General features: G+C 44.3%; 1 protein-coding gene across 6 annotated transcripts in view; it reads left to right on the top strand.

Moving 5' to 3' along the window:
* The window catches only part of LOC144136719 (SWI/SNF-related matrix-associated actin-dependent regulator of chromatin subfamily E member 1-like), a 32,304-nt gene extending 9,853 nt beyond the window's left edge, over window positions 1-22,451 (top strand). Inside the window, exons 7-11 of one of the 6 annotated variants that reach the window (XM_077669278.1) lie at window positions 9,729-12,993; window positions 15,220-15,320; window positions 19,127-19,227; window positions 20,255-20,449; window positions 21,447-22,451. In XM_077669278.1, coding sequence (XP_077525404.1) covers window positions 9,729-10,093 — 365 coding nt within the window. In that variant the 3' untranslated portion in view covers window positions 10,094-12,993; window positions 15,220-15,320; window positions 19,127-19,227; window positions 20,255-20,449; window positions 21,447-22,451. Of the gene's footprint in view, window positions 1-6,180; window positions 6,363-7,195; window positions 7,355-9,728; window positions 12,994-15,219; window positions 15,321-19,126; window positions 19,228-20,254; window positions 20,450-21,446 lie in introns of those variants that run through there. The other 5 variants (XM_077669280.1, XM_077669279.1, XM_077669281.1 and 2 more) reach the window with 5 other exon arrangements.
* The last annotated feature ends 4,908 nt before the right edge of the window (window positions 22,452-27,359 follow it).

Genomic DNA, 27,359 nt, shown 5'->3' with positions numbered 1-27,359 from the left:
AAGGCTCTAGTTCTGCAGAAAATCTGGCAGTGGCAAAGTTGTAAGAAAAAAAATTGGCCGTGGTAGGGCAGCCCAGGTGGCCACCCTGTGAACAACCTGAGGCACAAGATTCTGCTTGTCCTTGTGCAACCTGCCATGGTCGAAAAATGGGCCAGTCACGGGGCGTGTGGCATCATCACAACCTGCCCACCGGATTGTCAGCAAACTGCCCACCGTGGTAGGTGGCAGTTAAATTAAAGATTGGTTGCGAGTGTTTGCTCGGGAAGAGCAGCTTGGGTCTCACAACCTCCACTGGTGGCAGCACCTGTCATCGCTGGGCAGTGGTGCATCACTTAACTGCTACACCACTGCGCCAGCAGTGGTGTGAGGACTCCCAGGGGTCTATGTATGTAAAGCAGAGAATGACCACTTCCACATGTATGGGCATTAACTCATAATCGTGTCGTACCCTTAAGGTGGCGATGAAGTGTCTTCTCCAATTCTTTTGTTGGACTGTTTGAGATGCCACTCTTGCCTAGTGCCTGGTGATAAGGCTGGTATTAGTTGTAAATAAATGGGTAATGTGTGTTTTTTTTTTTTGGTTAGCCGCTTAGTAAGACTTATGGCCATGCTCATTACCTGACAACTTCTTTGCTCTATGAGCTTTACCTCTCTGGACAACCTAAAAAGTCAGCCTGTTGGTGTTTTTAAAAGGAGCATTGGCACATTGTGTCAAGTGCGATGCTGCATATTAGGGGTAGTTATGTGCCTCGGTAGTGAATCCTAGACGAATTTTCAATTTTGCCTGCCGAATTGGTTGGAGTACCATAAAGTATTAAATGTGTCTGCAAGTTTTGAGACAGTGGCCTTCTGTCTGGGCTTGTATTTTTGAGCCAGAACAAGTGTTGTTTCTGTGCTTCTATTGGTGTTAGGCAATTCCTGCTTGAATATAATGCTGTGCTTAAGTGAGAAAAATTGAACAGGAATGGAGAAAGAAAAATAGTGAAAGCAGATACATTGATGTCATCTACTGCGACACTTTCGACAATTTAAGGCCACCTTGTTTTTTGTTTAGCTTTTTTTTTTTTGGACATAAAGGGCATACAGCATCTGGAACATTTCATCAATTTTGCTTACTTCAGACTTGTCCATTTAATTACGCATTAAGCTTGATCATTGCAGGAGTTGGAAAACTTGCTTTGTCTAAAGTTTAGCATGAAATGGTACTCAGACCATGCATTGGCAAAACAGGCTTTAGAGTTAATTATGGCAGATCTTGAAAACTTGTGCTACCAAATAGTGCCTATTATGTCAGTGTCATAGGTGGTGTCCAATCTGAACGAGCTGCAAGGCATGCTGGGTACTCCTATTTCCGAGTCGTTCGGCGAGATGCATGTGTACAGCGGTTTGCTTGAAATACGGAATTGACAAGCTTGAATTTGGCTCTTCATGTGTTAATACGCGCGAATAAAGTCGTAAAAAAGGTGAGCATGCTGTACGTGCATTTTATGTCTACGCTCGACGCTCCGTATTTGAATTAATGGCGAAAAAGCGTTGCAAGTGCGAATGTTTCGGCATGCGTCGTCTGTTCGCGTAGAAGTTTAGGACGCTTCATTCACTTGCTAAAAAGTTCTCCTGTTGTTACTCGGCTGTTACATTGATATCTAATATATGTTAGGGTACATATTTCCGAGAGGTTTCGAGCTACCAAGCGCTGAATATATGGACTACCAACAACTGTGGCCTAGCGTTATGTATACGAGCGCACTGCTGCGCACATTTTAGCAGAGTGGCTGCGACGGCGAAGAGCTTGCATCATGCAAATCCTCAAAGGACTTGAGGTACTTTTTCTACACCAGCCGCAGTGGCCTAGTGGTTAGAGCCCTCGGCTACCGAGTCGGAGGATTCTGGTTCAATCCGGGACTCGGTGGCCGCGTTTCGATGGCGACGGTGCGCGAAAGGCGCCCATGTGCTGTGCGATAGAACCCGTCTAAACTAATCCGGAGCCTGTCACTACGGTGTCCCTCATTGCCCATGTATCGCTTCTAGACGTGACACCATACAATTTACAATATTTTATGATTTTCTTGTCTACAAAGCTTTCATGTGCACTGCAGCGGAGCTGAAAGGGTTTCTTGCTACGCAGTAGCACCGGAGCTGTCATTGCTGCAAGCAAAGTAGACCACGTTTTAGTTGCGCTAAAATTGGCACATGTGGCACGTTGAGATCCTCCCAAAAATCTGTGCTTAGCAGTGCTTCACAACCTTAGCAAAGGTGCACAATCTGTTTTACTGTCTGTTATGTTCTTGTCAGCTCAACTGCTTTTGTCAAATATTTGCTATGGCTTATGGAATAATTACTGCACTAGCTGGCATGCATAACAACTGTCTCAAGCAATTGAATTTAAGTTCGTCTGTAATGCAAAAAATGCAACTGCATGACAAATTTGTTGCATTTTCAGCAATACTGTATTCTTTCTGTCAGTACGAATTGCACCGAGCATGCGCCTAGATTTTGTGGCTGAAAACCTCTCCTAATGTGCGTCAAGGGCATTGATAGGCAAGTGACAGCAGCTATTCCAGCACTGAGAGAGGTCCATTTACTGAGGCTTTGGTACGTGCACAAGAACCTCACTCACACACAAAATTAACCACGCAATGCATTTCACAGTCTGCATATGGTGGTGTGGGACATTACATGCCATTTGCTTATAACTTGCAGCTCTGAATGTTGAGGATTCCTGTGCTTCATTTCCCAATGCTGATTACTGCTTTATGTAGATGAAAAAGAAGTAGTAAAATAAATGCTTTGTTTTATGGCATCTCTTGAATGTTCACTGGCTTCAGAATGTAAATCAATGTCGCTTCCCATCAAGGCAGAGGCAAGCCTGTAGCCATTTTTCTGTCGTGTACTTAGTGCTTGGAGCCTGGTTGAAGAAGAAACACTAGCCAATATACGTACAGATGTCCCAATGGCTGGCACCTCAGCTGTTGATGCATATGTACAGAAATGTGGAAATATAAAACTTATGCATTGTACGCAAAGTGTTCAAGGTAAGGTAGGTAAGTAATAACACAAGCAGCGGGACAGAAGATTAGCTTGCCTTGTGTTTTTCTTAATGAAAACTCCAAGTCAAAACAAAGCATCAAAGCCTGCGGCACAACTTTGCTACAAGCACCACAACATAAATAAAAGTCAGGCACAAAGACAAAACAGAAAGCAGACCGCTGCCAAAAGCAGAACTAACTCTTCACATAGGCAGCTTTACTGTTTAACTGCAAAATGAGGAAGTTCATCAGCTGTTAATTGGAAACTCTTCTTGTCATGTGGGTAATAACATCTGATATAATCTTTGTCTTGCAAAAACTTTTTCAGGCACAAATTATACAGCACAGCATGTAATAAAGGATTTTAATGCAGGAGATCTGAGTGATAAATAGTGAATTATAATAAGTAGCATGATAGAGCGTAAAAAAATCATGCTTCGGCTTTTCCAGCACACACACAGGCTTGATCTGAGTTGTTTTTAGCATTTTCTACAAGTTCCTTTGACGAAGTCTTGTTTGATGTTGAACAAAAGGCATTCCCATCCAGTTTTAGTTTTGGTGTGAACACTGCGGCATAGCTTGAATGTTAACAGGCTTTGCTAAACCGTCCCTAAGACACTGGTGATGCCAAAAAATCTGGAATGTCTGTGAACACAATCTGTTCCTTGGCCTTTTAAAACTAGCAATTTTATAGCATGTTTATTACTCATTATCCTTACTGATAATTCACCCAACGATTACCAGACCGGCCTCTGCCGTCCTTGCAGCATTTTGCACTTCTTGAAATCGCCAACGTCTCTCTCAATAAATCAACCATTCAGTGCAATATTCCTATATGCAATCATGCAATGCATCACATGTAAGCTAGAGACGCAAACGTTTATCTACTTCACATGCATTTTCATCACCTAGGTGGTTTTCGAATGATGCTTTGCTGCATAGCGACAGCTCAGTATTATAACATTTGTCCCACGATGTCAATTCTCCCACATGCTGTACAATGAGAGGTGAATAACAGCTAGACTATGTCGACTGCTATATTTTTTTTTTTAAGTTCGGTTATCCTGAAGTATAGCTTCTGATAACTTACTGCCTCAGAGTATGAAAAAAATAGCGGTGATTAATTCTTATCACTTTGTAATGTGATCAGCTTGTCTGTCACCCTCCCTCTCCGCACACAGGAAACGGAGAAATATAACTGCAACATGCGGATCCACACAAACGGGTAACTTTAACATAACAGCTCGTTTGTAATTTCTCCACACCTGCTGTGTGCTCATGTTGATCGACTGGTCTGCTGGTGAAAACATGTGTTTCACTTTGGGCCTGAAGTTGGAAAATGGGTTCACATAAAACAATTCACATATCTTAAAGGTGCTCTTTGGAACAGGTTAGCGCTAAAAAAGACGCACACAAGGCGAGAGAACGACACGACACAGATGAGCGCTCATCTGTGTCGTGTCGTCGTTCTCTCGCCTTGTGTTTGTATTTTTTGGCGCTAACCTGTTTCAAAGAAATGTTTAACCAACTAGCCCAGTGCCAAGTTTTAATAAAAGTGCTCCTAAACATATACTGCGACCAGCAATGTCAGGCAACGGGATCCCGCCGTGGCCGGTGTCGCCGTTTCGGCAGCTGACTGTTGCGATCGCATAGGCCTGAAGTGTCAGCTCTGAATTCGAGCAACTCGCATGCAGCACAAATTCCTGAGCAATAAATCGTTCCGTCCTTTAACATCTTGTCGAGCTGTAGTGACAGAGGCCAAATAGCACATTTCTGCACACCTACTACCGCGCGGTGCTACTGCAGTCATGTGAGAACGGCTGTGTCCGAAGTTGTCCGAGCGAGAAATTGGTGCTCCTCAAGGAGAGAAAACAGCCTACTTAACCAAATCCTCAAACTTCCACAACGCTCTAAAACGTTTACCGCTAACAAAATGCTCGAAGCAAAGCCAAGAGCTGTCCGTGGAGCTTGTAGCAAGCAGTCTGCCAACGGATCGCAACGCCGTACTGTTTTCGCCGTTCACTACTTGATGGCACTCGGAACATGTTGCATTCCGTTGCTTTGAAGTTGCTGCAGTTTGAGGCAGCGCATAACACCCTTTTTTCAGCGTTGTGAGCGCTAGTATTAAAGGAAGAAAGGTCGAAACCGCACGTCTGCAAGCAATGCCTATACAAACGAAACCGCAGAAATGACTCGGAAGTCCAAATTCACGTGACAGAGCTCAGCCGTGATGCAATGTCCGATGTATTCTGGACACCCACCCTAATGTGTGCTGAGTACAGGATTTCATACAGTGTGCTTAAAGGGACTATGCAATGAATTAAAAGTCGCTTGTAAATGTTCTGAATGATTAGAAATGATGCTAAGCATCCACACTAAGTATGAGTCTTCGGAAGTGAGCAGACAATTTATTATGAATTTTAAAAAAGCGTGTTTTTTAAAATTCGCGTGCCGATTGGTGTTCTCATAGCGACCGACTTTGGAACTAAAATCGTGAAAATAGACGTCACTAGTTCAGTGACGTCGGCAGTCCACCACACGCTGTCATTCGCTGGAGCCACGGCAGCTACGACGTCACGGGCACACTTCCGGTAGCCGTGAAAGTCGTCTGCTCATGCCGCCCTGCGAGCCCCTACGGGAAGTGTAGGCTTAGCAATGACAAGGGCAGCCGGGAAGCAGCGCAGTTTGTCGCCCGTCACTGCCGCAGGCATGCTATCGTTGCTCGAATATAGAATGGCTTTGATATAATGGCTGTTTTGTCTTTTCTGGTACGAACGTGAAGTGGACCGAGCCAGCTGGCGGGCAGACCAGCCTTGATCCCGTCGGCCACAGTCATAAAAATGAGCTGAAGATGTTTTTTAACGTAAATCATAAACGTTGGGATAGAGAAATGTGAACAATATATCATTTTTGAGGATCGTTGATCAATACCGAGTGGCTGGTAGAAGTAACAACTGTGATATGAGCAAATTCTTTGCAAGAATCGCCTTGCAGCTGCCGCTGGCTCGCCGTTGCTGTCCGGCTCGCCTGACGCCCGCAGCTGTCCGCTAGCTCCGCTGCCGAAGGCGTCGCGAAAATTGACCATTTCTTTAGTTTATTGTGAGATGATGCTGTTGGCAGCAAGACGATATTAATAGTGTACCTTTTATTATAGTGCAAGCGACTTCCGAAGCGGTGTCCGTAGCACCTTTGATGCGAAAGAAGCTATAGGTAGGCCTAGCGACGACCAGGGCAGCCAGGCAGCTGCGCAATTCGTCGGCCGGCGCGACCACTGGCAGCGCCATTGCTGAAAGCTCGCTACTTCGGCAGGCATCCTTTGTTGCCGCTCGAGTGTGTGTATGTATATATATATATATATATATTTCAGGTGGTCTTTCTGATGGTTTGGCTATTACGTATTTTCTGGTGCGAACTTTCAACACTAAGCCAAACAGCGGTCGGTCAGTGCTGCGCGGTGGCCAGCGTACGCTTTGAGCTTTAGCCAAGCAGTGCATTGATGCTTGCTGCTCCGGGTCTCCCTGCTTGCTGTTGGACTGAAGTTCGCAAGCGGCGACCGGTGTAGCGTGCCAGCCAAGTTTTCGCACATGTATTGCCTGTTTTGCTCCCGGTGCGAGTGTCACACTTCAGATGTGCATTTCTGAAGCCAGCAAATATCGCTGTCCTCCGTGGCGTCGTGGATGTAGTAGTAGGTTTTCAGTCTGGAGGTCCCAAGTTTGAGTCGGCGTGGTTGAGCACTTTTTCTTTAATTTCTCAGCCTTATATAATCTCTTCCTTGTTTACCTGCGAGAGACGATGTATTTTTCATGCCATGCCTTTCTGACCCAACAATCAGTGCCACTCAGTACTGGGCGGCACTCAATCTAGGTCCATAATCACGATTGTTAAGGAGTTTATTTTACTATATATGGATCTGTTTAAAAGAGTTATGACAAAAGAAGACTGAGAATGAGAAAGGGCCAGGTCGGCAGGAGGTCTCGCTAGTGTAACATGGGAGTTGGTGGACCACCCAGACCATCGGCCAGCTGCCCTCTTGCGGGAGACCTGGCGCCGACGCTGACACTCGGCCGACTGTTTTCGCAGGCGCAGTGTGACATAGAGCCAGACATCACGACGACGTGGTTTTGGCAGACCGAATTGGCCGACTGTTGGCTCGTTATTTTTTGTGACAGGCTTAGAACTACAACAGACAACAAGCAAAGGAATCTGACGCGCGCCTCAATCCAGGAAGGCGAGAGAGACCGGAGAGACACTGTTGACGCTGCAGCTGGGGCGCTGGGTGCAACAACCGGAAGTCGCAAGCCGAACGTCAGCGGATGACGTATTCATGGGTGGGGCCCAGTCCCAGACCTGTTTTCCTTATTTTTTCTGTCGCCCTGCGTGCACGAGTTGAGAGGGGAGAGGAGGAGCGTAATTTTTAATCGTCTATATCTTCGTTGTTATTGATGCTAGCTCAAAAATTTTTGCACTGGGGGTGAGGAGTCGTGGAATGCCTATCCCTCGCCTGCTTTACGTAACCTCAATTTATTGCATAGGCCCCCGAGGTTTCCTTTCTTCTTGCAGTCCTTCAAAATGCTGTGATGTGCTCCCCATGAAGCCACAGGGCAAATGGTTATACTAGGGCGAGTTGAAAATGATGGTAGTGTGAGGCCTAGCTGTACAACACCATTAAATATTGGAGGGGAGACTTAAGCTTCGCCTTAAGGGTATGACAACAATAGTGTATTGGAATAACTTCCATGCATGCAGGTCATTCTCTACTTCATTCATGGATTCCTGGGAGTCCTCATACCCCTCCTGGTGTAGTGATCCGGCAGTTAAAGGAGTATAGGCACCTAACATTGGCGGCATGTTTTCTTCTCTACAATGATGCGGAAGACACTACTACGCTTGAATCGCCATGTGATATTCACCTACGACAACTAAATATTTTATAATCAAATTTTTCTGTCATGCTGTTTCGGTTTCGGCTTCAGCAGCCCAACGATGGCTGTGACGTCAAAGAGTGCGTTTGTGTCACGTGGGGCATGGAAAAAAGTCCATATAATCGCTGCTTCATTGTTTTAATTTGCTGCATTGCTGACGCCAGCCATCCTCAAGAGCCAGAATGACGACGAATGTGGAAGCAGCGATTATATTGCTATTTTTTCATGTCTCATGTGACCTGTAAGCACACGTTGATGTCACAGTCCTCACTCAGCTGTTGAAACGGAAACCGAAACAGCACGAGAAAGAAATGCGAATATAAATTATTTAGCAGTTGTAGGAGAATACTAGGTGGTAATCCATGTATAATAATACCTTACGCATCATTACAAACAAGAAAACACGCACCCAAAATTGAGGTGTCTATACTCCTTTAAGCGGATGTGCCACTGCCCTGCTTGTGTAGCCTAGGTTGCTCTTCCCGAGCGACCAACTACTTATTTAACTTCCACCTGCCACGGTTGGCAGTTTGATCACTATCCGGTGGCCAAGTTGTGATGACGCTGCAAGGTCGCATGACCTAGATGGCCCACCTGCCTCCTAAGTTGCTCTCTGGGTGCCCCCTGCCAGAGTCATGCTCATGATTTTTCGCTCACAACGCCGGCAGCGGATTTTCTGGACAGCTGGGCCGTTAGCACTATAGCGTTAAAATAATTGGGGCTGAAAATAACCTGCATCTGTTCATTGCTTTGTACTGTCAGCAGTTGGAGGGTAGGGTGTGTGCTGGGAAAAAAAGAAATTACGGGGGGCACTTAAGACTACTTATGTGCTTTGAATGTGAATGCATTGTTTCTTATTATTTTTATTTACATTTAGAAATTGTTTCTATTTGTTGTTTTTCTACATTTTTTTTCATCTTCCTTTCTAATGACACACCTACTCATTTTGACACAGTCGTAAGTAAAAAGCATATACCATGTTCACCTTTTTTTTTTTTGCCAAGAATCAATGTGGTTTTGTGGCCCATGGGTTGCATGTTCGCCTCGCAATCTGAGTCCTGGGTTTAGTTCCCCACGCCTTCGGAAGAAATTTTATATTCCTTTGATACCACGATGACGTCATCTGGGATTTTTGGGACCACTGCTGCTGGTCAACGCAAACGCCAGGTTTCGTTGCCAATGAGCTATGTAATGTTTTCACAATAACATATATAATATTCAAGAGATCATGGCTTCCATTATAGATAGAATACCACAAGGGTTGGCAGTCCTCACTGTAATGAAATTTTTCTTTTTTGTTTATCTAGTATACAGGACACATGGACAGCCTATCTTCAGTCTTTTTTTTTTTGTGTGCTAAGCACAAAAAAATATCACTTGGCACCAAAATACGCCATTCCGCATTTCGCTGAGGTGTCTTGCAGCCTTGATCTGAAGAGCTGAAGCTATCACTTGCTCGCTGTGGTTGCGTGTCATTTTTGCGCGTCAAAGACAAAATATATCTTTAAAAAGATGTTACTTATACACTGGAAAAAGAGATATATATCTGTGCCAAACGCTCATTTTTCTACGCCAAAAGGCAATTTTGGCTGCTCCACAAGCTACTCCAAAGTGCCTTCAAGCAATCATATCACTGGAAGACAGTCCATGCAATTCTTCACAACTTTTCAAAAGTTGAACTATCTAGCCCGATAGCATCTTTTTCTAAGAGGGATCCTTGTTGGAATTGGCAGCTTGTGGCCTAATTTTGTGCCATTGGCACTGGGGTCCATCTTTGCAGTACAAGAAGAAAGCCCGGAAAGATCTGGGAGCCCTGCTTCTACTATGATGCAACCTGCACCAGAACAACACTCCCAACTGTTCTGTGCAAGAACACAGGAGTGCCTGGCACCCGGACACCATGCCAGCACCAACACCACTGCTCACAAAGCAGTCTTGCTGGCACCCGGACACCATGCCAATGTCAACACCAGTGCTCACAAAGGAGTCCTGCTGGCACCTGCGCACCATGACAGCGCCAACACCACTGCTCACAAAGGGGTCTTGCTGGTACCCGAACACCATGCCAGCGCCAACACTACTGCTCACGAAGGATTCTTGCTGGCACCTGCACTCCATGCCAGCACCAACACCACTGCTCACTAAGGAGTCTTGCTCCTTCAGAACAGACAACAAGTGTGTAATATTATATGGCTCTAAGGAGAGCACGAACACTGTTGGACCTACCACATAAAAGAACTATGTGGACAAAAAAAATAAATGAAATTTGACAGTTACACAATGCTGTATAATGTGGTAAACTCAACGATAGCTGTTATACATATATGGCGCATGTGGAAAAAAACATCACTTTTTTCCATTAGTTCTTGTCCCTGCCTTTCCCTCCTCCTCTTTATCTATCTCTTTTATCTGCTGAGAAATTTTCTACAGCATGTTTAGCTTGAAAGCTTTTTTCCATGGTTGTGGCTGTGAACAGCTGACTGCAAAGCTGCAGTAGGCCTAAAACGGTAGGGACTGCATCAGGGAACACCTTGGAAAATCTTTTGCAGTATACTCTGTGCTTCGGTTACTTAGTTTGGAATCATCACACATTCTCAGTGAAAAGAGTTGAAAAGAAATGGGAAACAGTAGGGGGTGCAAAGAAGAAAATCTTTGGACACAATGCAACAAAGGGGTGGTGTTTTTTTACTCTTATCATATTTTACACGCATATATATTTACACTGAGGCGCTGTACCATTCCCAGTGTCCGCATAAATGCAGGCAAGCAGCAGATGCTGGGCTTGGTACTGTGCTTTCAGCTCTCTCGCTTTCCAACACTGAATCAGCAACTGAAGGGAAGTTTGAAAATTTCTGTTGAACCTCGGTGCCTAATGCTTGCCTAACACAAATGTATGGTATATACTCCACCTCACCAACCGTTTGCAGCGCTCTGCAGGCTGTGGTGTGTGCTGCAAACCTGGTTCCTCTGTGCCCCTCACCCTGTGACTGGTGGCTCCATCACTGGGAGGGAAAGAGCTCCAGCGCCCAGCTGCTGCACATAGGAAGCTCTGCTGATTCAGTGGGCGCCATGTTTACAAATGGCGGCGCATCACTTCGTGCGGACTTCCTCTGCTAATTTGACAAGTGAATGAAACACTCGCTGCGCTTTTGCAACTCCCATCTTGATCTACTTTTTCAGTTACTGTAATAATTGTTTGAAAAATAATCACAACACTGCTCATATATTCGAGGCACTATTTGTTGTCTTGGCTCTGATTGGACAAGGGTGCTCTACCTTTCACAGTGCTTTGAACAACTTGTGAGAGGAAGTCATCATCATCATCATCCACCTGACTACACCCACTGCAGGGCAAAGGCCTCTTCCATGTCTCTCCAGTTAACCCTGTCCTTTGCCAGCTGAGCCCACCGTATGCCTGCAAACTTCTTAATCTCATCCGCCCACCTAACTTTCTTCTGCCCCCTGCTCCGCTTCCCTTCTCTTGGAATCCACTCCTTTACCCTTAAGGACCAGCGGTTATCTTGCCTTTGCACTGCATGCCTTGCCCAAGACCATTCCTCCTCCTGATTTTGAGTAGGGTGTCATTAACCCATGTTTGTTCCCTAACCCACTCTGAAAACTAAACATTTTGACAGATTTGCCTGTCTGGTTGGGTTTGAAGACTTTTAATAAACTGCACATCTCCAACCACAAACTTTAATTTTAGCCCGTTTCGAAGCCGACTCGGCTCCCTCATCAGGGATGATGACGTGAAAGTCATGAGTGCAAAATACATTTATGGTATCAAATGGGGCATTAGATGACTGAGCTGGTAGAGTGCACTTGCATCTCCAAGGTGCAAATGCTTCTGCTCCTTCTCATGTCATCGAGCTTCTTCACAATTCTTAACGAAAGAGAAAACATCCACAGCACCTGTAGCTGTATAAGCAAAGGGAGAACTTTCTGTGATGTTCATTGAAGTGTTAACATTTCGCCTGGCCTCGTTCTCCTTTTTTCAAGCTCAAGTAATAGACATTGAACTCAACTTGGCTAATAAATATGACCATCACCAGAGGCTAAAGAAATCAATGTATGGTTTGACGCAGATACATTTAATTTGTTGAACCAAAGCAGCAAGTGTATACACTTCATTTTTGGTATATCGTGCTTTTGTATTTCGGCTGCGTATATACATGCACAGCTGTAGGAGCTGTACTGCTTCCTATAAACCTTGCTTTTTTGCCTTCTCCGATGAGCTGATGTACAAAAAAATTGATTATTAACAAATGTTCAGTGGTTTGGGCACTCTGCTACTGAGCCAGAGTTCCCGGGTTCGAATCCGGCTATAGCGGTAGCGTTTCGGTGGAGGCGAAACACAAAAGGCGCCCGTGTGCTGTGCAATGTCAGTGCACGTTAAAGATCCCCAGGTGGTTGAAATTAATCCAAAGCCCTCCACTACCGCTCCTCTTTCTTCCTTTTTTCTTTCGCTCCCTCCTTTATCCCTTCCTTTACAGGGCGGTTTGGGTGTCCACCGAAATGTGAGAGTTATTGCGCCATTTCCTTTCCTAAAAAAAAAAAAAAACAAGGAATGTTCACAATATGCAGCTTGAACTGTGTTGAACTGATGTATGTGCCAAATATACGTTTTCACATCCCGCAGTTATAAGTCTGTTCTGCCAGATTGGTTTTGCTGTCGTTTGGTGTCTGACATACTGTTTGCAGTTGTGAATGTGAAGTTGTGTCTGTGTTAAGGTTGCTACACTGCTCTTTTTTTTCTTTTTTAACAGGTCAGTTCTCATTTTATCTGGCTCTGGCGACAACACAGGCTCGCCACTATATTTTGTTGATTTGTCCTCATCTCAAGAAATAGTTCCAGCTTCATGTCACAAGTCACTTTCTCCTTACACTTCCACAGAAGCAAGCTATTTTATGGACTCACACCATCACCACCACCGGTCATCATCAGGCTCTGGTGGGGGTCCCACCAATGCCACTTCCTCTTCCAGCCAGAACCACCACCACCATCGCAAGCACTCACACTCTTCTTCCTCACTTTCCAACCACAAGTGAGTGGCACTATTGGCACACAGAGCCTCGTTTGGTGTACTGTCATAGACACCAGTGTAACTGAACAGTGTGCCTCACTTGAAGAGCCAACACACCGCGGTGGCTCAGTAATTATGGCGCTCGGCTGCTGGCCCGAAAGACGCGGGTTTGATCCCGGCTGTGGCGGTTGAATTTCGATGGAGGTGAAATTCTAGAGGCCCGTGTACTGTGCGATGTCAGTGCACGTTAAAGAACCCCAGGTGGTCGAAATTTCCGGAGCCCTTCACTACAGCGTCCCTCATAGCCTGAGTCGCTTTGGGACATTAAGCTCCCATAACCTTCACTTGAAGAGCCAAGCAAGCTGACCATGCCTTCTGCAGAGGAGTTGAAACGTTCTCGCCACAACTCAAAGGGCGATAGTGAGCTCGGAAAAGGCAGTGATGGGCATGCCGTTAATGGAAGAAAGGCTTCAAGTCACGTCACAAACTCCCCAGCTGTGGTGACTTCTGACATATTCCATCTTCTGAATTCTTCAGTAAGTTGGTCAGACATGCCAACTATAGTCGAGCCCAATTATAACGAACCTGACAGTCTTGCGTATTGCGTTCATTGTGTCTGATGTTCGTGGCAAGTGGACTTCCCACTTCATAGCCATAAATACGAAGTCCAACTTAAGTGGCGTTCATGTTTTAAAAACTTCCATTATATGTGTCCAAAGCAGAGCCCGTCCTGTGCATTCTAAGCTCTCCAGCAAGGTCATAAGCTTCTTACCAAGATCTTTGGTGCTAAATAACCCGCTCCAGAGACGCATTTTAACTATTCATACCTTAAGTGTAAAGCAGCTGGTGATATGCCGACATTATAGACATTTTCATCAGATTCCTGGCTGTTGTGGGGTGCTCTTAATTTGCTTTCAAGGGTTCATCAGTTCGTGGCTGTGCAGTATTGGCGTCAGCATCAGCACTAACAAAGTTACCACAGGCGGCACCAGGACTGGCCAGCTGTGCATCAATGACACGTTACCGCAAATCCAGATGTATCTGATAACATGAGTGTTCGACAAAGTCATCTATGCTGCTGGACGCATTAAGCGCAGTGCACATGTGCGGCAAATGTGTCATCGCACTGCTTTCCACTGCACCGTTCGCTGCGTGAGCACTGACTGCAGGCACTAGCAGTGCAGAAAGAAGGTGGAGAGCTGATTATGCAGGCGACGCATGCCACCTCACCGGATGGGCCAGCAAGGTACACCCAGTGGCTGTTATTCGAACGTTTTAAATTGCTGCTGTTGATCTGCAGCACCCTGTCTAGCGGCTGTGGCAGTAGTTTCGCATCCATCGCTACCCCTGTCTTGCACTTATCACACTTATCCTTCCACTTTAGACATTTTGCAGAGCCAGCCCACACAAACACACTGATTGGCATCGTAGACAGTTGGCGCGTCCTTGGCCCCCGGTTATCTAGTTTCAATGTGGTATTATTGTTTTATTCTGTGATGATGTCATGTGGGCAGGGAGGCGCCCTTCGGTCACCAAGTTTGAGGGAAGCATGAGTTTTTGGGCTTTAGTGGCGAGTTCTTGCACCTCTGCGTTTGCTGTATCCGAGCGGCACTACCATGTTTGTTCATTATATCCGAGACGCAGTGCCATTGCCCTAATACATATCTTCACAGTAGCACCACCCTCGTTCATAATTAATGCCCATTCGTTATAACTGTGGTCGTTATAAGTTGGCTCAACTGTACATAGTGAATGTTAGTGCATCATGAGAAAGCAAAATGTTTCCTTGTCAGCAAGTTTGGTGTTGAAATAATGGAAAAATTATGGACTTTTCATATAATTTAATTATGTTTACAAATTCATTAATTGATGCATCCTGGTCGCTATTACTTATCCAGAGATCTTGAAAAAGTAATGTCCATGCTTTTCTTATGTTTGTCTGTGGAGGAGTTGGTAGGTTTAACTGTAGAATATAGTGGACTCCCATTAATTGAAACTCACTTAATTAAAACTTCCTATAATTTTAACTTCTTGTTTGGTCCTGTCAACATTAGATGTATTAAAAAGGCTGTGCTTAATTCAAACTTTACATAATTTTGAAAAAAAATCTTTGGTTCTCTTCAAGTTTGAATTATCGAGTTGACTACAAATATAGCTCTTATATACTAATATACATGGCACTGATTTCATTTCCAGAGAGTGTTATGCGAGAGTGAAAGCATTTGCATTGTTGCTTTTTAATTCAAGGATGTTGGAGGCATGCTGTAAGTTCAGATGGAGCTGTGTTCCGAAAATCTAGCCGACTGGTTGGCCACTCGTAACCAGCAGCTGGCTGAATTTGGGGTCAGGTGAGACTTGTCTTGGAACTGGCATTTAATTCTTGAGCATATGTAATGACAAAATGTTATACCTTTATGTGAGCATATTACAATTTGGCATGTCATGTGAGATATATGTACCTGTTGCATTTAAATATTTTTTAGGCAAATGAAATGTAGCACAGCTCTTTGGGATCAAAATAGGATGTACTTATGGCTTCACAATGTCATGCTTCCTCATATCCTGGGCTTTTACCATTAAGACCATTTGTTGCACATGGAGTAATGGGTGGAATTTATCTTATTCAAACACCTGATTTCTGTAGTTAGGAGGGACATTAGAACCTTCTGTGCTGCAGTTCATTGAGCATCTGTGCTTTACAGTGCTTCTCGTGTAGTTATCGTAGTTGTTCTCATGTGGTCTATTATTGGGAAAACTGCGTAAAACTCATCTTGCTAATAACATTTAGCTAGTTTTTAGATTGTGCATTGAAACTGAATAAAAAATATCGAAGGAAAATTTAAGCATATTTATGTTCAAAGTATTTTGTCTTGCTGCATTATTAATGCTGCCGTGAGGCTTTCATGCAGTGTAGCCGGGTAGGGTGCACGTACCTTTGAGAAGCGTTTCTATGCAAGCTTTACTTCATACCTTCTGTGTAAGGATTATTGTTAGTGCATTATTTGTTAGTGTTTATCAAAGTGAGCCATAGTTCTTTGCTTGGGTTTAATGGCAGGTATGCAACCAGTTACTTATGAAGCTTATACTGTGCAGATGTGACAACAAATGCCACAGTAACAGATGCATTGACTAAAGTAGAGGTCTTTCTTTGCAATATTGTTAACCACTAGGGCACTACTCTTGTGCTTTATAACCTACAGAGGGTTTGTGTAACTTGTAAAACCTTGAATATCCGGGATTTTTGTAGAAGCCTTTTAAGGGCTTTTCAACACTTATTAAAACCTGCAGTTATCCTTGTATCCATGAATCACCAAAAAGGATTGGTATTTCATTTTTCTTGCATATCATGTTTATTTGAAAATTCCACACGTGAGGAAAATATGCAGAAGCATCAAGTTTAAGTTCATGGAGGTGACCATACACCATATTTACTTCACTTGAACGCTTCCTCGTTTGTAACGTGCACTCGTTTTTCACAGTCAGAAAAACGTGCCCGATTTTCATGCTTCCCACAAGAAAAGTGAACAGCACATGACAAGTGCTCTATTCAGTGCACTGGAAGAACCACACGAATGGAAGCGAGAGAAATGTGCAGAGGTAGCAATCAGTGTCCTAAACAGCGCACAGCTGTGTTCGGTTGGCTGGCTGATGCGCGGCCGATAGCAGCAAGGCTTTCGTGCTAGCTCCATTTTTTAATAAAGAATTAATCAATCAGCCACCATCACCGAAGACTGGCGCGAAACTCTGGAAAGAGAAACAAACTAAGCGGTCGGAATGTTTTCGGAGGTGGGGGCATTTCGTTTCGTTTTTCATTGCACGCACATCAGAGGTGCGCGGGCAAATCGGCAGCACGCAATTCTGGTTTGAGTAAGGCTATTTTGATGATTGCTTACCGTGCCAGTCATATCTGGACACAGCCTCCCTTCACGAAGCTGTTCAAATTAACCATTGTGAGACGCATAGCGTGCAAATTAATGAGCATCCAATGCCATAGATTTACATGTGTGCCAGTTGTTCAAATTATCTGGATTTCCGAATTAACGGGAATTGAATTAGCGAGCTTTAACTCTATCGGCACAAGAAGTACAAAGCAGCCATTTTTGTAACACTGATGACAATGTTGCTGTGGTGTTGCTGGTGTAGTTTCATTCTCGTACTCTATTTTAACGCACGTGTCAATTTTAGACGAGTTTTTCCGGAAAAAAAAAGTGCGCGTTAGAATGGAGTGAATACAGCAATGTAAAATGAGTGTACACCCGTGGTGGCGCATGTAGCGGCAGCATTAGTTCCAAGTTTTTGTGCCTCTATAGTCACTTAGATGAGTGGGCCTGTTCTATGTGCACAAGGTGTCCCACATCTGGGACAGTCGACACAAGCCAATTCCACACAATTAGCAAACCCGCACCTGCCACATCTGCTGCTCTGTGCAGTCAGCAGGAAAATGTTCTGTCCTTCATGCCATTTGCACATGCACTGATTGCATAGGTTGGCAAACATCTGTTGTCGTGAGAATAGGATTTTATTCCCATAGTTTCGGTATGAATGTCACAAGTTTTGTGAGGTATCGCAAGGTTTTTAGTTGAGGTGACAGAAAGCTACTTATTCTTGGAGTCGAGCCATAGCATAAATTTTCTTTCAAACTTCCTTGAATTTAATCTTCTGATACCCTTGAAATCCTTGTAATTTCCTTTAATTTTACAGTAAAAATTCTGTAATTGTATGAACTGTGGGCCAGTACCCCGCCATGGAGTAGTGAGGTCTGGTTCCTCTAATAAGGATGCGAGTCACAGAGATGCTGTGCAAGTGCAATGAGTATGAGTGTGAACTCAACACTCTATGACCATTATCACTGAAAAGTGTGAGATGCTTCCATGGTTAGGCTCAAACCTTAGAACTTGTGAGGGAAACTTAACCCCTGTTTTTCCAATCACCTGTTTAATACTGTAAATTACTCACCTTTCGCAAATCCGACTTGCATCACAGTTTCAGCATATTGCATGAGCGCTAAATTTCACACGGCATGAATGGGAAGCCCCTCCCTTAGTGGTGCCCTGTTGCGTGTAGGTGTGCAAGTTTTGGATGTGGCTAAGGCTTGAACGTGGCTCAATGCTACGTCATGTTCAACTCTCGCAGCACTGACCATAGCTGGAAGGTAATGGTCGTTTCAGAAAAAGGACGATTATTGAAGTAATTCACATTTACCAAAGTCCGCATCCAGCACCTCACCATCTTTGTTTTTTCGTATATCATCGTCGATCACTCAGCGAAACACACTCAGACTTTAAAAAGCCGTGATGAGCTCTGACAGCTTTTGTGCCCGTCACTGAGTTCGACACTTCACAGAAAGGAGAGGGGCGCTACACAGTGCAGCAGACAAACAGAAAGGATACGGACAAAAGCTTGGGTGACAGGTCAAGAAAACTTCTCTCCAAACATTTCCCTTTCAGTATTGAGCCATGAGAAGCAAAGAGAGCTGCTTCTAGAAAAAAAATTACAATCTCCTTGGGGGAATATCCCCCGGCGGGAAGTCATTACTGCACTTTCCACTTTTAACTACAAGTGAGAATGACATGTCGATCCATCATGCATATTTTTTTTTTGTGCACTGCAAGTTGACATTTTGCCGAAATTATTCATGGGATCTATATTTCGCGAGGTGTGCACCATTTAAGAAAAACTCGAAAAATAGACCCTCGCAAAAATTAAGTTGTGGACAGTATGTCTAATATAGTTGCAATATGAACTCAGCAGTTCAAAAGAGTTGCATGGCAGTAAGTTTAGCAATGCAGTAGTTATGCCTTTAGGTATGGTATGCTTTCTAGCTTCCTGCTCACTGCCTACATCTGGCAAATCTCGAAGACACTTCTGTAATACCACTTACAAAGACGTAGAAGAATGCGTTTGTTGCTAGGGTTTTTGGTGCACACAAGGAGCCCGGTGTTTTTCGTACTGCAAGTGCTAATGTAACCTCAGCATCATTTGTGGTGCAATGAACATTAATATTTGTTTATCTGATAGTAGGGGGCCTAGAAACATTGCCTAATTTCGTCTTCAGTCTGTAACTTCTTCATGGCATTGTTATACTGTCATATAATTAATTGCTGAATGTTATACTTCTGTCTAACACTGATGTGGAAATCCTTTTTACTGACAGGTGATAGTGGCACCATTCCAAAGGCTATACATATCTTCAAGCAAATCTTGAAAGGGGTAGAATACATGCATTCCAAAGGATTCATTCACAGAGACATTAAGGTAAGCAGAACAGAGTAATACTTCTGCACTTACTTGCATAGCTACTGATTACTTATATGTTTTATTTTTTTTTCACAGTTTCATGCGATATTTCACATTTGTAATAATAAATTATCAGCTGAACAATTTGTAGCACACAAAGGCAATCGTAAATCTTCAAGTTAGCAGGAACGCCAAATGCAGTCTTGCTGTATTGATATGCATACAAAATTTTAACTTACTGGAGCAACTCTGTAGCTTTGGCGTTCGGCTGCTGGTCCCAAGATTGCAGTTTCGGTTCCAGCCACTGTGGCCATATTTCAATAGAATGCCAAATACAGAAATGCATGTGTGCTGCACGATGTCAGCGCACGTTAAGGAACACCAGGTGGTCTTAATTAATTTGAACCCTCCTATAGTATGGTGTCTGTGACAGTGTGCGTGTTACTTCAGGATGTGAAACCTTTCAGTTTACAATTTATACATCATTTTAGCCAGCAGCACGGGCCTGTTTGGAAAGTTGCCATGACTGCAACTTCAGTCAACTTATACGTAACCATGTGTTGCTTTTATGCAAACTAGAGTGATCTAAAGTTCATGCCCGTTCTGTGGTCACTTTATTATATAGTGCATTCTTCAGATGAATAAATGTTATAGAAGAGCCTTGCTAGCTCATGGTATATACATTTTAAGCTGCGAGTACATTCTGTTTATTTTTAGTCTCGGGGTGCCACTTGCACAGACATCCCTTCAACCTGCTTAGCTTGGTAAGTTACCTCAGTAAAATAAAACGCAGATGTCGGAGCCCATTCTCTTGGAATCAAAAATAGGATGTGCATAAGTAGCATTTCTAGCTAGATCTAATTAACTGAGGTTCAGTGCATTGCTATAGTTAGCAAGCCAGTTGACGTGGTAGATGGAATTGACCTCTACTGCAAAGCTCCTGTTGCACTTTGTTTTTGCAGTTCTAGACATACCGTTGTTTAACAATCAGTGAAAATGTGAAGATAAACAATGGCTTTGTGGGCTCTTCCCTCGTTTTTTGCAGCCCCAGAACATTCTGTTTGATTTGGAAGGTTCATTTGTGAAGCTTGGAGACTTTGGCCTGGCAACTCGGAGTAATCAACAGGAGCCATCATCCCGCTCCTTCCCATGGACACCTCGACCAGGCCACACACAAAGTGTAGGCACCAGCCTGTATGCAGCACCAGAGCAATGTGAGCAGGCCTGCTATAACAGCAAGGTATGTCTTTATTAAGTGGTTTTTTTTATGGCACTGCATCAGGTCATTTAGCGTCCCCTTCTTTTTTTGTTGCACATTGTTGTAGTCACCGCACTGTAGGCCTACTGATGCCCTTCTGGTTGAATATATGGCCATTGGCCAGCTCCATTCGAGCTGCCATATTTTCTAGGTGTACTGTGTACAAATACGATAATTAAGCATGAAATGCTCTTAGCTCGCATTCTCAGCAAACTCTGGCGAACATCGTCTGAAGCTGAAGAACACGAGGCTGAACCAGAAGAGCATGAACCCGAACCTGGAGAAGAGCATGAACTCGAATCCAGAGAAGAGCATGAACTCGAATTTGGTGCGCTTTTTTAAAAAAGCCAAGATAAACTTCATGTGACATGACAGGGTTAGCACATATAGCACTTGACATATAGCACCAGGAGCAAAAAAGGTAATTCTTCTGTAGGAAATTAAAAATAAAATAAAATCGTATTCTGAAATAGACACCGAAATAAGTGCCAAATTTCCAAGAAATATAACCTGAGAAGCCCAACCCCTAGTTGCACTGCAGATACCTCTAACTAGGATATCTTGGTGCTTTAGTTGCATTTTCCTTATTATAAGCATTACAAATGTTTCTTTTCACAAGGCTGGCATAACATTGCACAAGTTGTGCAAATAGCTTGCACTTCATGTACTACCTCGATGGAAAGAAACGCGAACAACCCGGCGCCGACACGCCCCACTGTTGGAATTTATTTTCGTTGCACTTTTACCTGGGTGGTACGAAAAAGATGTTAGAGTCGTCTTAGAATGTATTATGGACGAGTGTAGGGCAGTTTTGCTATCACCGAAGTAAAAGCGCGGTGAAAAGAAATTGAAACAGCGGAGCGTGTTGGCGCCGGGTTGTTCGCGTTTCCATCGAGGTAGTACAAAGTTCCTATTAACAATTCTCATTGCAAAGAATATTGCTTTATTTCTGACAGTTTTGTATCATTTTCTTTTTCAGATTATTGAGGATTTGAAAGCTGAATTGAAAGAAAAAGACAAAAGGATGACATCCATGGCAAATAAAGTATCTCTCTTGAGAAGCGAAATTGCAAAGCTACAGTTAGAACTGAAGTGGTATCAACCCAGGTGAAAATTTCGCAAGTGGTCCCAGTTGAAGTGGGTTATTGGACAGGGACCACTTGGGCAAGTGGGACCACTTCACAAAAGGGACCATTTGGAACTACCAGTTTTCAAAAAAAAAAAAAGGAAATTTCAGTTAGACCCAGTTGGATGTTTCAGTTGGTTCCAACTGGGTTTTGAAACTGGTTCCAAATCATTTTTAAGGTGCAAAAGAAAAACTGATATGTGAGGACTGCAGGGCAGTGGGCCTGGTACCCATGTTTTCACAGGAGAATTGTGTATGCCGTCATGGAAATCAACACACACACAAGCATACATCACACAAAAGAAACACATATACTATGGTTAAACATTAGTAAAATTGGCTCCACATCCACACACTGCTGCTCCCATATATATATACCCCACTTATGACACTCTCATACTAGGGCCAGTGGCGCTTGCCCATTGAGCGCAGTTATTTCATATAACTTCGACCGCAGTGACAGAGCAAATGATGAATGCAATTCAGTAGGTTAAGCTGCAGATAGTTCTTAAGTTCTTATTTTAAGAATCGCTTTAGTCTTGCCTGTTTGACGAATATGCAAATGTTTGTATGGATTGTGGCCCAGCTGTGGCCACTTACAGTCTAGTGGTACCACTTGAAAACAAGTGGGACCACTTGTAAAACCACTTGCTTTGAAGTGGCACCACGTGAAAGCAAGTGGGACCATTTGGAATACCACTTTATATTTTCACCTGGGAAGATAATTCCAGCCCTCTAATGTTTTCACAGAGTACCAGCTAGTAGCATGCCTGTTACCTATTTAAGACATGTAGCCACATAATGTGTTCATTGTTTCTCTGTGCCAATGTTTTGTGATAATAAAATCATTTTTAATTATTTCCATTGAATTAAACCTTTATGCATGGGTAGTGCTCAAGTAAACCCAAGGGGGATACATCATTTTATTCAAATCAGGTTGAACAGTTTTGCAGAACTGCAGCACAATTGTAGGCGCACACAGGTATCTTCAAAAGGTCAGGGAAGGGGGGGGGACTTCACTGTAGCACCCGTTCATGTCTTTATAGGTGCAGGGAACAACATGGGGCAAAATTTTTGTCCTCATCCCCAATGTCTACTAGGAGGGCCACTTCCCCCCTACCCCACCCCACACACACACACTTTCTCGAGCGTCGGCATACAGAAGTAGTGCCGTCTGGTAATCCGGGCACAACTGCTGTGCTGGCTCGTGTGGCCGGCTGCAGCTGTGCTTGGCTCAGCAGAAGCAATCGCTAGCTGCGCCGTGCAGTTGTGTTCTTTTGAGCGTTCTTTTCCTGTGTGCCTTTTTTTTTAAAGGAGAACACCAATTTGACATGGCTCCTGCAGCTGCACCGATCCTTATCTCACACTGTTGTTGCTGGCACTGCGTGCCTGTGCACGAACCAATTGTGCATCAAATAAGCAATGTGTGTTTACTGTAAACAAGCGACACAGCTGGAAGACAAGATGTTTGAAAAGCACAAATTGTCATGTACTATGTCGACGTGGTCGTACTTGAACAGCTTTGAATATGGCGCACAAAGTACAGATCACCCAGGGATAGAAGCTGCTGCGCCATCCTGCGCCCCAGACTGCAAACTGCACCTTAAATAAATACTGGCATCATTCTGCGCCACGAATTGAAAACCTGGTACACGTACGCGCAAAGAAAAAAAAGAAAGTCTAGGCTTAGTTTCTGTTTCTCTTGTCGGCATTTTAATAGGCTTTTGAGATGAGAACTGCGTGGCAGTCACTAATTTTCTCAGTCTCGTCAAAGCTTTATTGCGTGTGCACATTCGGGAGTGTCAAAAAACTTCTACAGAATGGTAATGACCTCCTGGAATGGTAACGGTGAAGTCTTCTCTCCTCTCCCTGGCCGCAGTGGCTGTATGTTGATAAGAGTTGAAATACAAAAACGCCCATGTGCTGTGCGAAGTCAGCGTACGTTAAAGAACCCCCCGTAGTGCACATTAATCCAGAGCCCTCCTCTACAGCGTCCCCCTTGGCCCATGTGTCGCTTTGGAACGTTAACCCTCCACAATTTACGAGTGACCATGAGGATCAAGTTGTACTGGTTTCTTGAAATTCACTTACTGCATGCATAAACCACGCAAACCAAGAACTCAAGCAATATTTGTTGACTTTTGTTGCAGGTCATGATGAAAATGTGGAAGTGCCCCGCAGGGGGGCGTCTGCAGCTTGCAGGTGTTGGTGAGTGGCGACACCACGCGTTCCTGAGCATCCGCAGGGACATCCCTCCAGGGGGATGATGATGAACAGTGCATCACCACGGACCTGAGCACCCGCGCCTAGCCATGCGTGGCATCGCCGTGTCCGGGGAAAAGGGATCCTGGTGGTTGAGCCGATGCGGAGCGTTTGGACCTTAAAGGCCCCTCGGCGGAGGCAACACACCACTTTGGCCCCAGCTTTTTGTAGATGGCACCTCCAACCTGACCCGATCGGGGGAATTCGGCAGCCGCCTTTTCCGGTCCTCCTCTCCATCTTTTATTTTCCTATCTTCTTTCTGACTACTGTCCTGTCTCCTCCTCATTTCCCGGTTTTTTTCCTTTTGTCATGGGCGGCTAGGGTTAACCTTGTGTGGCGAACTACCCTGGGTTTCGTCATACTTGGTTATAGTTGGGGCATACAGCTGGTGTGGGCAGGTCTTGTTTTCAAGTTCCTGTCCCGTCCCCATGTTGGGCTCCATGGTAGGTGGCTGGCACTGTGACTGAAAAACTAAATTTTTTTATGGCTCCCCTTCATTCCAAACATGATCGCTCTCTAAAAAGAGGGCGGAACGATAAAGATTATTTTTCAAAAAAGAAAAGTGTCATTCCCAAAATTTCGTGTTATTCATAGCAAAGCTGAAGAAAAACAAGCAAGACTGATTTCCTTGTTCCTGGTAGCAAAGTGCCTGACAGGTACCTTGGGCTTTGGGTACAAGGTATCAAAAATGGCTAGTGGCGACTTACTGCTCGAACTACGTGACACCGTCCAGCACTCGAAACTTGCAAACATTGTATCGACAGGGGAGATTCCTGTCTCCATCACATCACACCGATCTTTGAACACAGTCCGAGGCGTCATATCAGAAATTGATTTTGTTCACCTCGCTGAAAAAGAAATGCTTGAAGGCCTTGCCGACCAAGATGTCATAAATGTTCAGCAGATAAAGATTCGGAACGGTAACAAGGAAATAAATAGGAAAGACCTGATCCTCACTTTCAACACCAACACACTACCTGAAAGCATTGAAGTCGGGTATTTGAAAATAAATGTAAAGCCATATATACCCAACCCACGCAGATGTTTCAATTGCCAGAGGTTCGGCCACGGCTCACAGAGTTGTCACGGCCGCAATACTTGCACGAAATGCTCTTCGAAGGGCCACCAATCAGATGAATATGTTGCTGCCCCGCAGTGCACAAATTGTGAAGGAGACCATGCTGCATACTCCAGGGCTTGTCCCTTCCTGGAAGAAAGAAAAAGAAACAATTACTCTGATAACCACTGAAAACATTTCTTTCAAGGAAGCAAGAAGGCGATATGCCGAAACAAAGATTCTCCTTCACTGCAAAAACAAACTTCGCCGATGTGGTGCTTAGGCGCGGCACATCACACCAGGCTTCGACACCTGTCCAGGCCGCACGCAGTGGGCGTATGGCAGGGCCATCCACGCCCCCTGGTGGAGTAGCTGACACTACTTCGGCAACCCCAAAGCAGGCTGCGCAGACCCCCGGGTCAGCAGGCCTCAAGACCTCTTCCCACAGGTCGAGGTCTGACTCAAAAGTCAGCATGCGTCCTGCACGGTCGTCCAGTGCCTCTGCAGAGGCGATGGACACGACCTAGGGCAGCCTCGTGCCGTCCACGTCGTACGGACGGCGGAGGTCCTTGGATTGATCAAAAAATGTGAGGCTCCAAGTCACAGGGCCAAATCAAAGTTAATCTAATTTTATCTGCACACACGCACACAACATTAAGATGGCTTTAATAATACACTGGAACTGCAGAGGTCTCGTAAATAACTATAACGACATAAGACATTTTAAACAATTTCCCCTATTGATTTATGTGTGCAGAAAACCAATCTAGGCCCTCAGCACACAAGGTGCTAAAGAAGTATACTGTCTTCTGCTGTGTCCAAGAGGCGGCGAGCAGACTCTCGGGAGGCGTAGGCGTCATTGTGCAGCCTGGAGTAGCAGCTGGCGAGATCAAGCTGAAAACTAGATTCGAAGCCGTAGCAGCCACTGTGGTTGGTTACAAAACCAATACACTTTGTAGCATATATCTCCAACCACATCTCGAAGTAACACAACATGAATTAGAGAACCTTTTAGAACAGTTACCGGAGCCATACTTGATAGTTGGAGATTTTAATGCACACTCTTGTTTCTGGAGCAGTGAGAAAACCGATAGCAGAGGTCAGGTTATTCAGGATTTTATACTATCCAACAATATTTGTTTATTGAACACCGGTAAACCTTATTGCTCCCCTAGTTCAGGAAAAATGAGTTTTAGATTTGTCTTTTAGCTCTCCATCAGTTTTTAACGATTTTAAATGGTATGTTTAGACAACCCATATAGAAGCGATCATCTCCCTGTTGAAATCTGCCTGTTATCCCCACCATCAGTCACCTCTACAAAACCACGGCGTTGGAAGCTCAATTTAGCAGACTGGCAGCTTTTTTAGAACAGCAGCCACGTGAGAAAATCTTAATGTAAATGAAATAAATGAAAAGTTCACAAATTGTATTCTTGCTGCCGCACACTTGGCTATCCCCCAATCTTCAGGAATTGTACTACGCAACCATAAAGTGTGGTGGACAGGAGATTGCAAAGAAGCAAAAAAACAACAAAATAAAGCTTGTGGTATATTTCGCCGATACCCCACACAGGAGAACCTTATAAACTTTAAAAAAGCAAGAGCAAAAGTGCAGTACATACGTCGAAATGCCGAAAAATCATATTGGCAGCGTTTCGTTTCCTCGATAAACAGCCAAATCTTATCGAAAAAAATGTGGGAGGCAGTACACAAACTGGATGGTCGCTACTCTCCATTCAATATCAAAGCTGACATATTAGGTGCACATTTTCCCACTGTGTCTAGTTCCTGTCACTATACAGAATCATTTTTAAAATATAAAAACACAGCCGAAAAAGAAAGACTGCCGATAAAGGGCAGTGCTCACGAAGCATATAATAGCCCATTTACACTACAGGGAATTAACAGCGTACTTTCTTTCGGTAAACAGACTGCACCAGGACCAGAAGAAGTCCATTACGAAATGCTCGCCCACCTGTCCGAACCCGCTGTAGACTCGCCTCTGAAATTTTTTAACAAAATATGGTTGTCGGGAGAGATACCGGAGGCTTGGAAAAAAGCCATTATTGTACCGTTGTTGAAGCCGAGAAAGGTACCTATCTCCCCTGGCAATTACAGGCCTATAGCCCTGACAGGCGTACTTGCCAAATCCTTTGAAAGCGTCCTTAACATTACATCAATGTTTCTATTACAATCCCGCAATCTTCTTGACATCCATCAGTGTGGGTTTAAAAAGGCATGCTATACAACCGACCATCTAGTCCGCGTAGAGAACACAGTCAGAGAAGCAATTATACACAAGCAACACTGCCTTGCGGTCTTTTTCGATGTAGAGAAGGCCTATGACACCGCACGGAGGTTTGGCATACTGCGGGACCTTGGAGACCTCGGCATCCACAGTGGAATGCTGAAATGCTTGACTTTTTGACCAACCGTTCATTTCAAGT

Source organism: Amblyomma americanum, chromosome 6 (genome assembly GCF_052857255.1).
Source record: "Amblyomma americanum isolate KBUSLIRL-KWMA chromosome 6, ASM5285725v1, whole genome shotgun sequence".
Lineage (NCBI taxonomy): Eukaryota > Metazoa > Arthropoda > Arachnida > Ixodida > Ixodidae > Amblyomma > Amblyomma americanum.
This window is presented reverse-complemented; position numbering and strand designations above follow the sequence as displayed.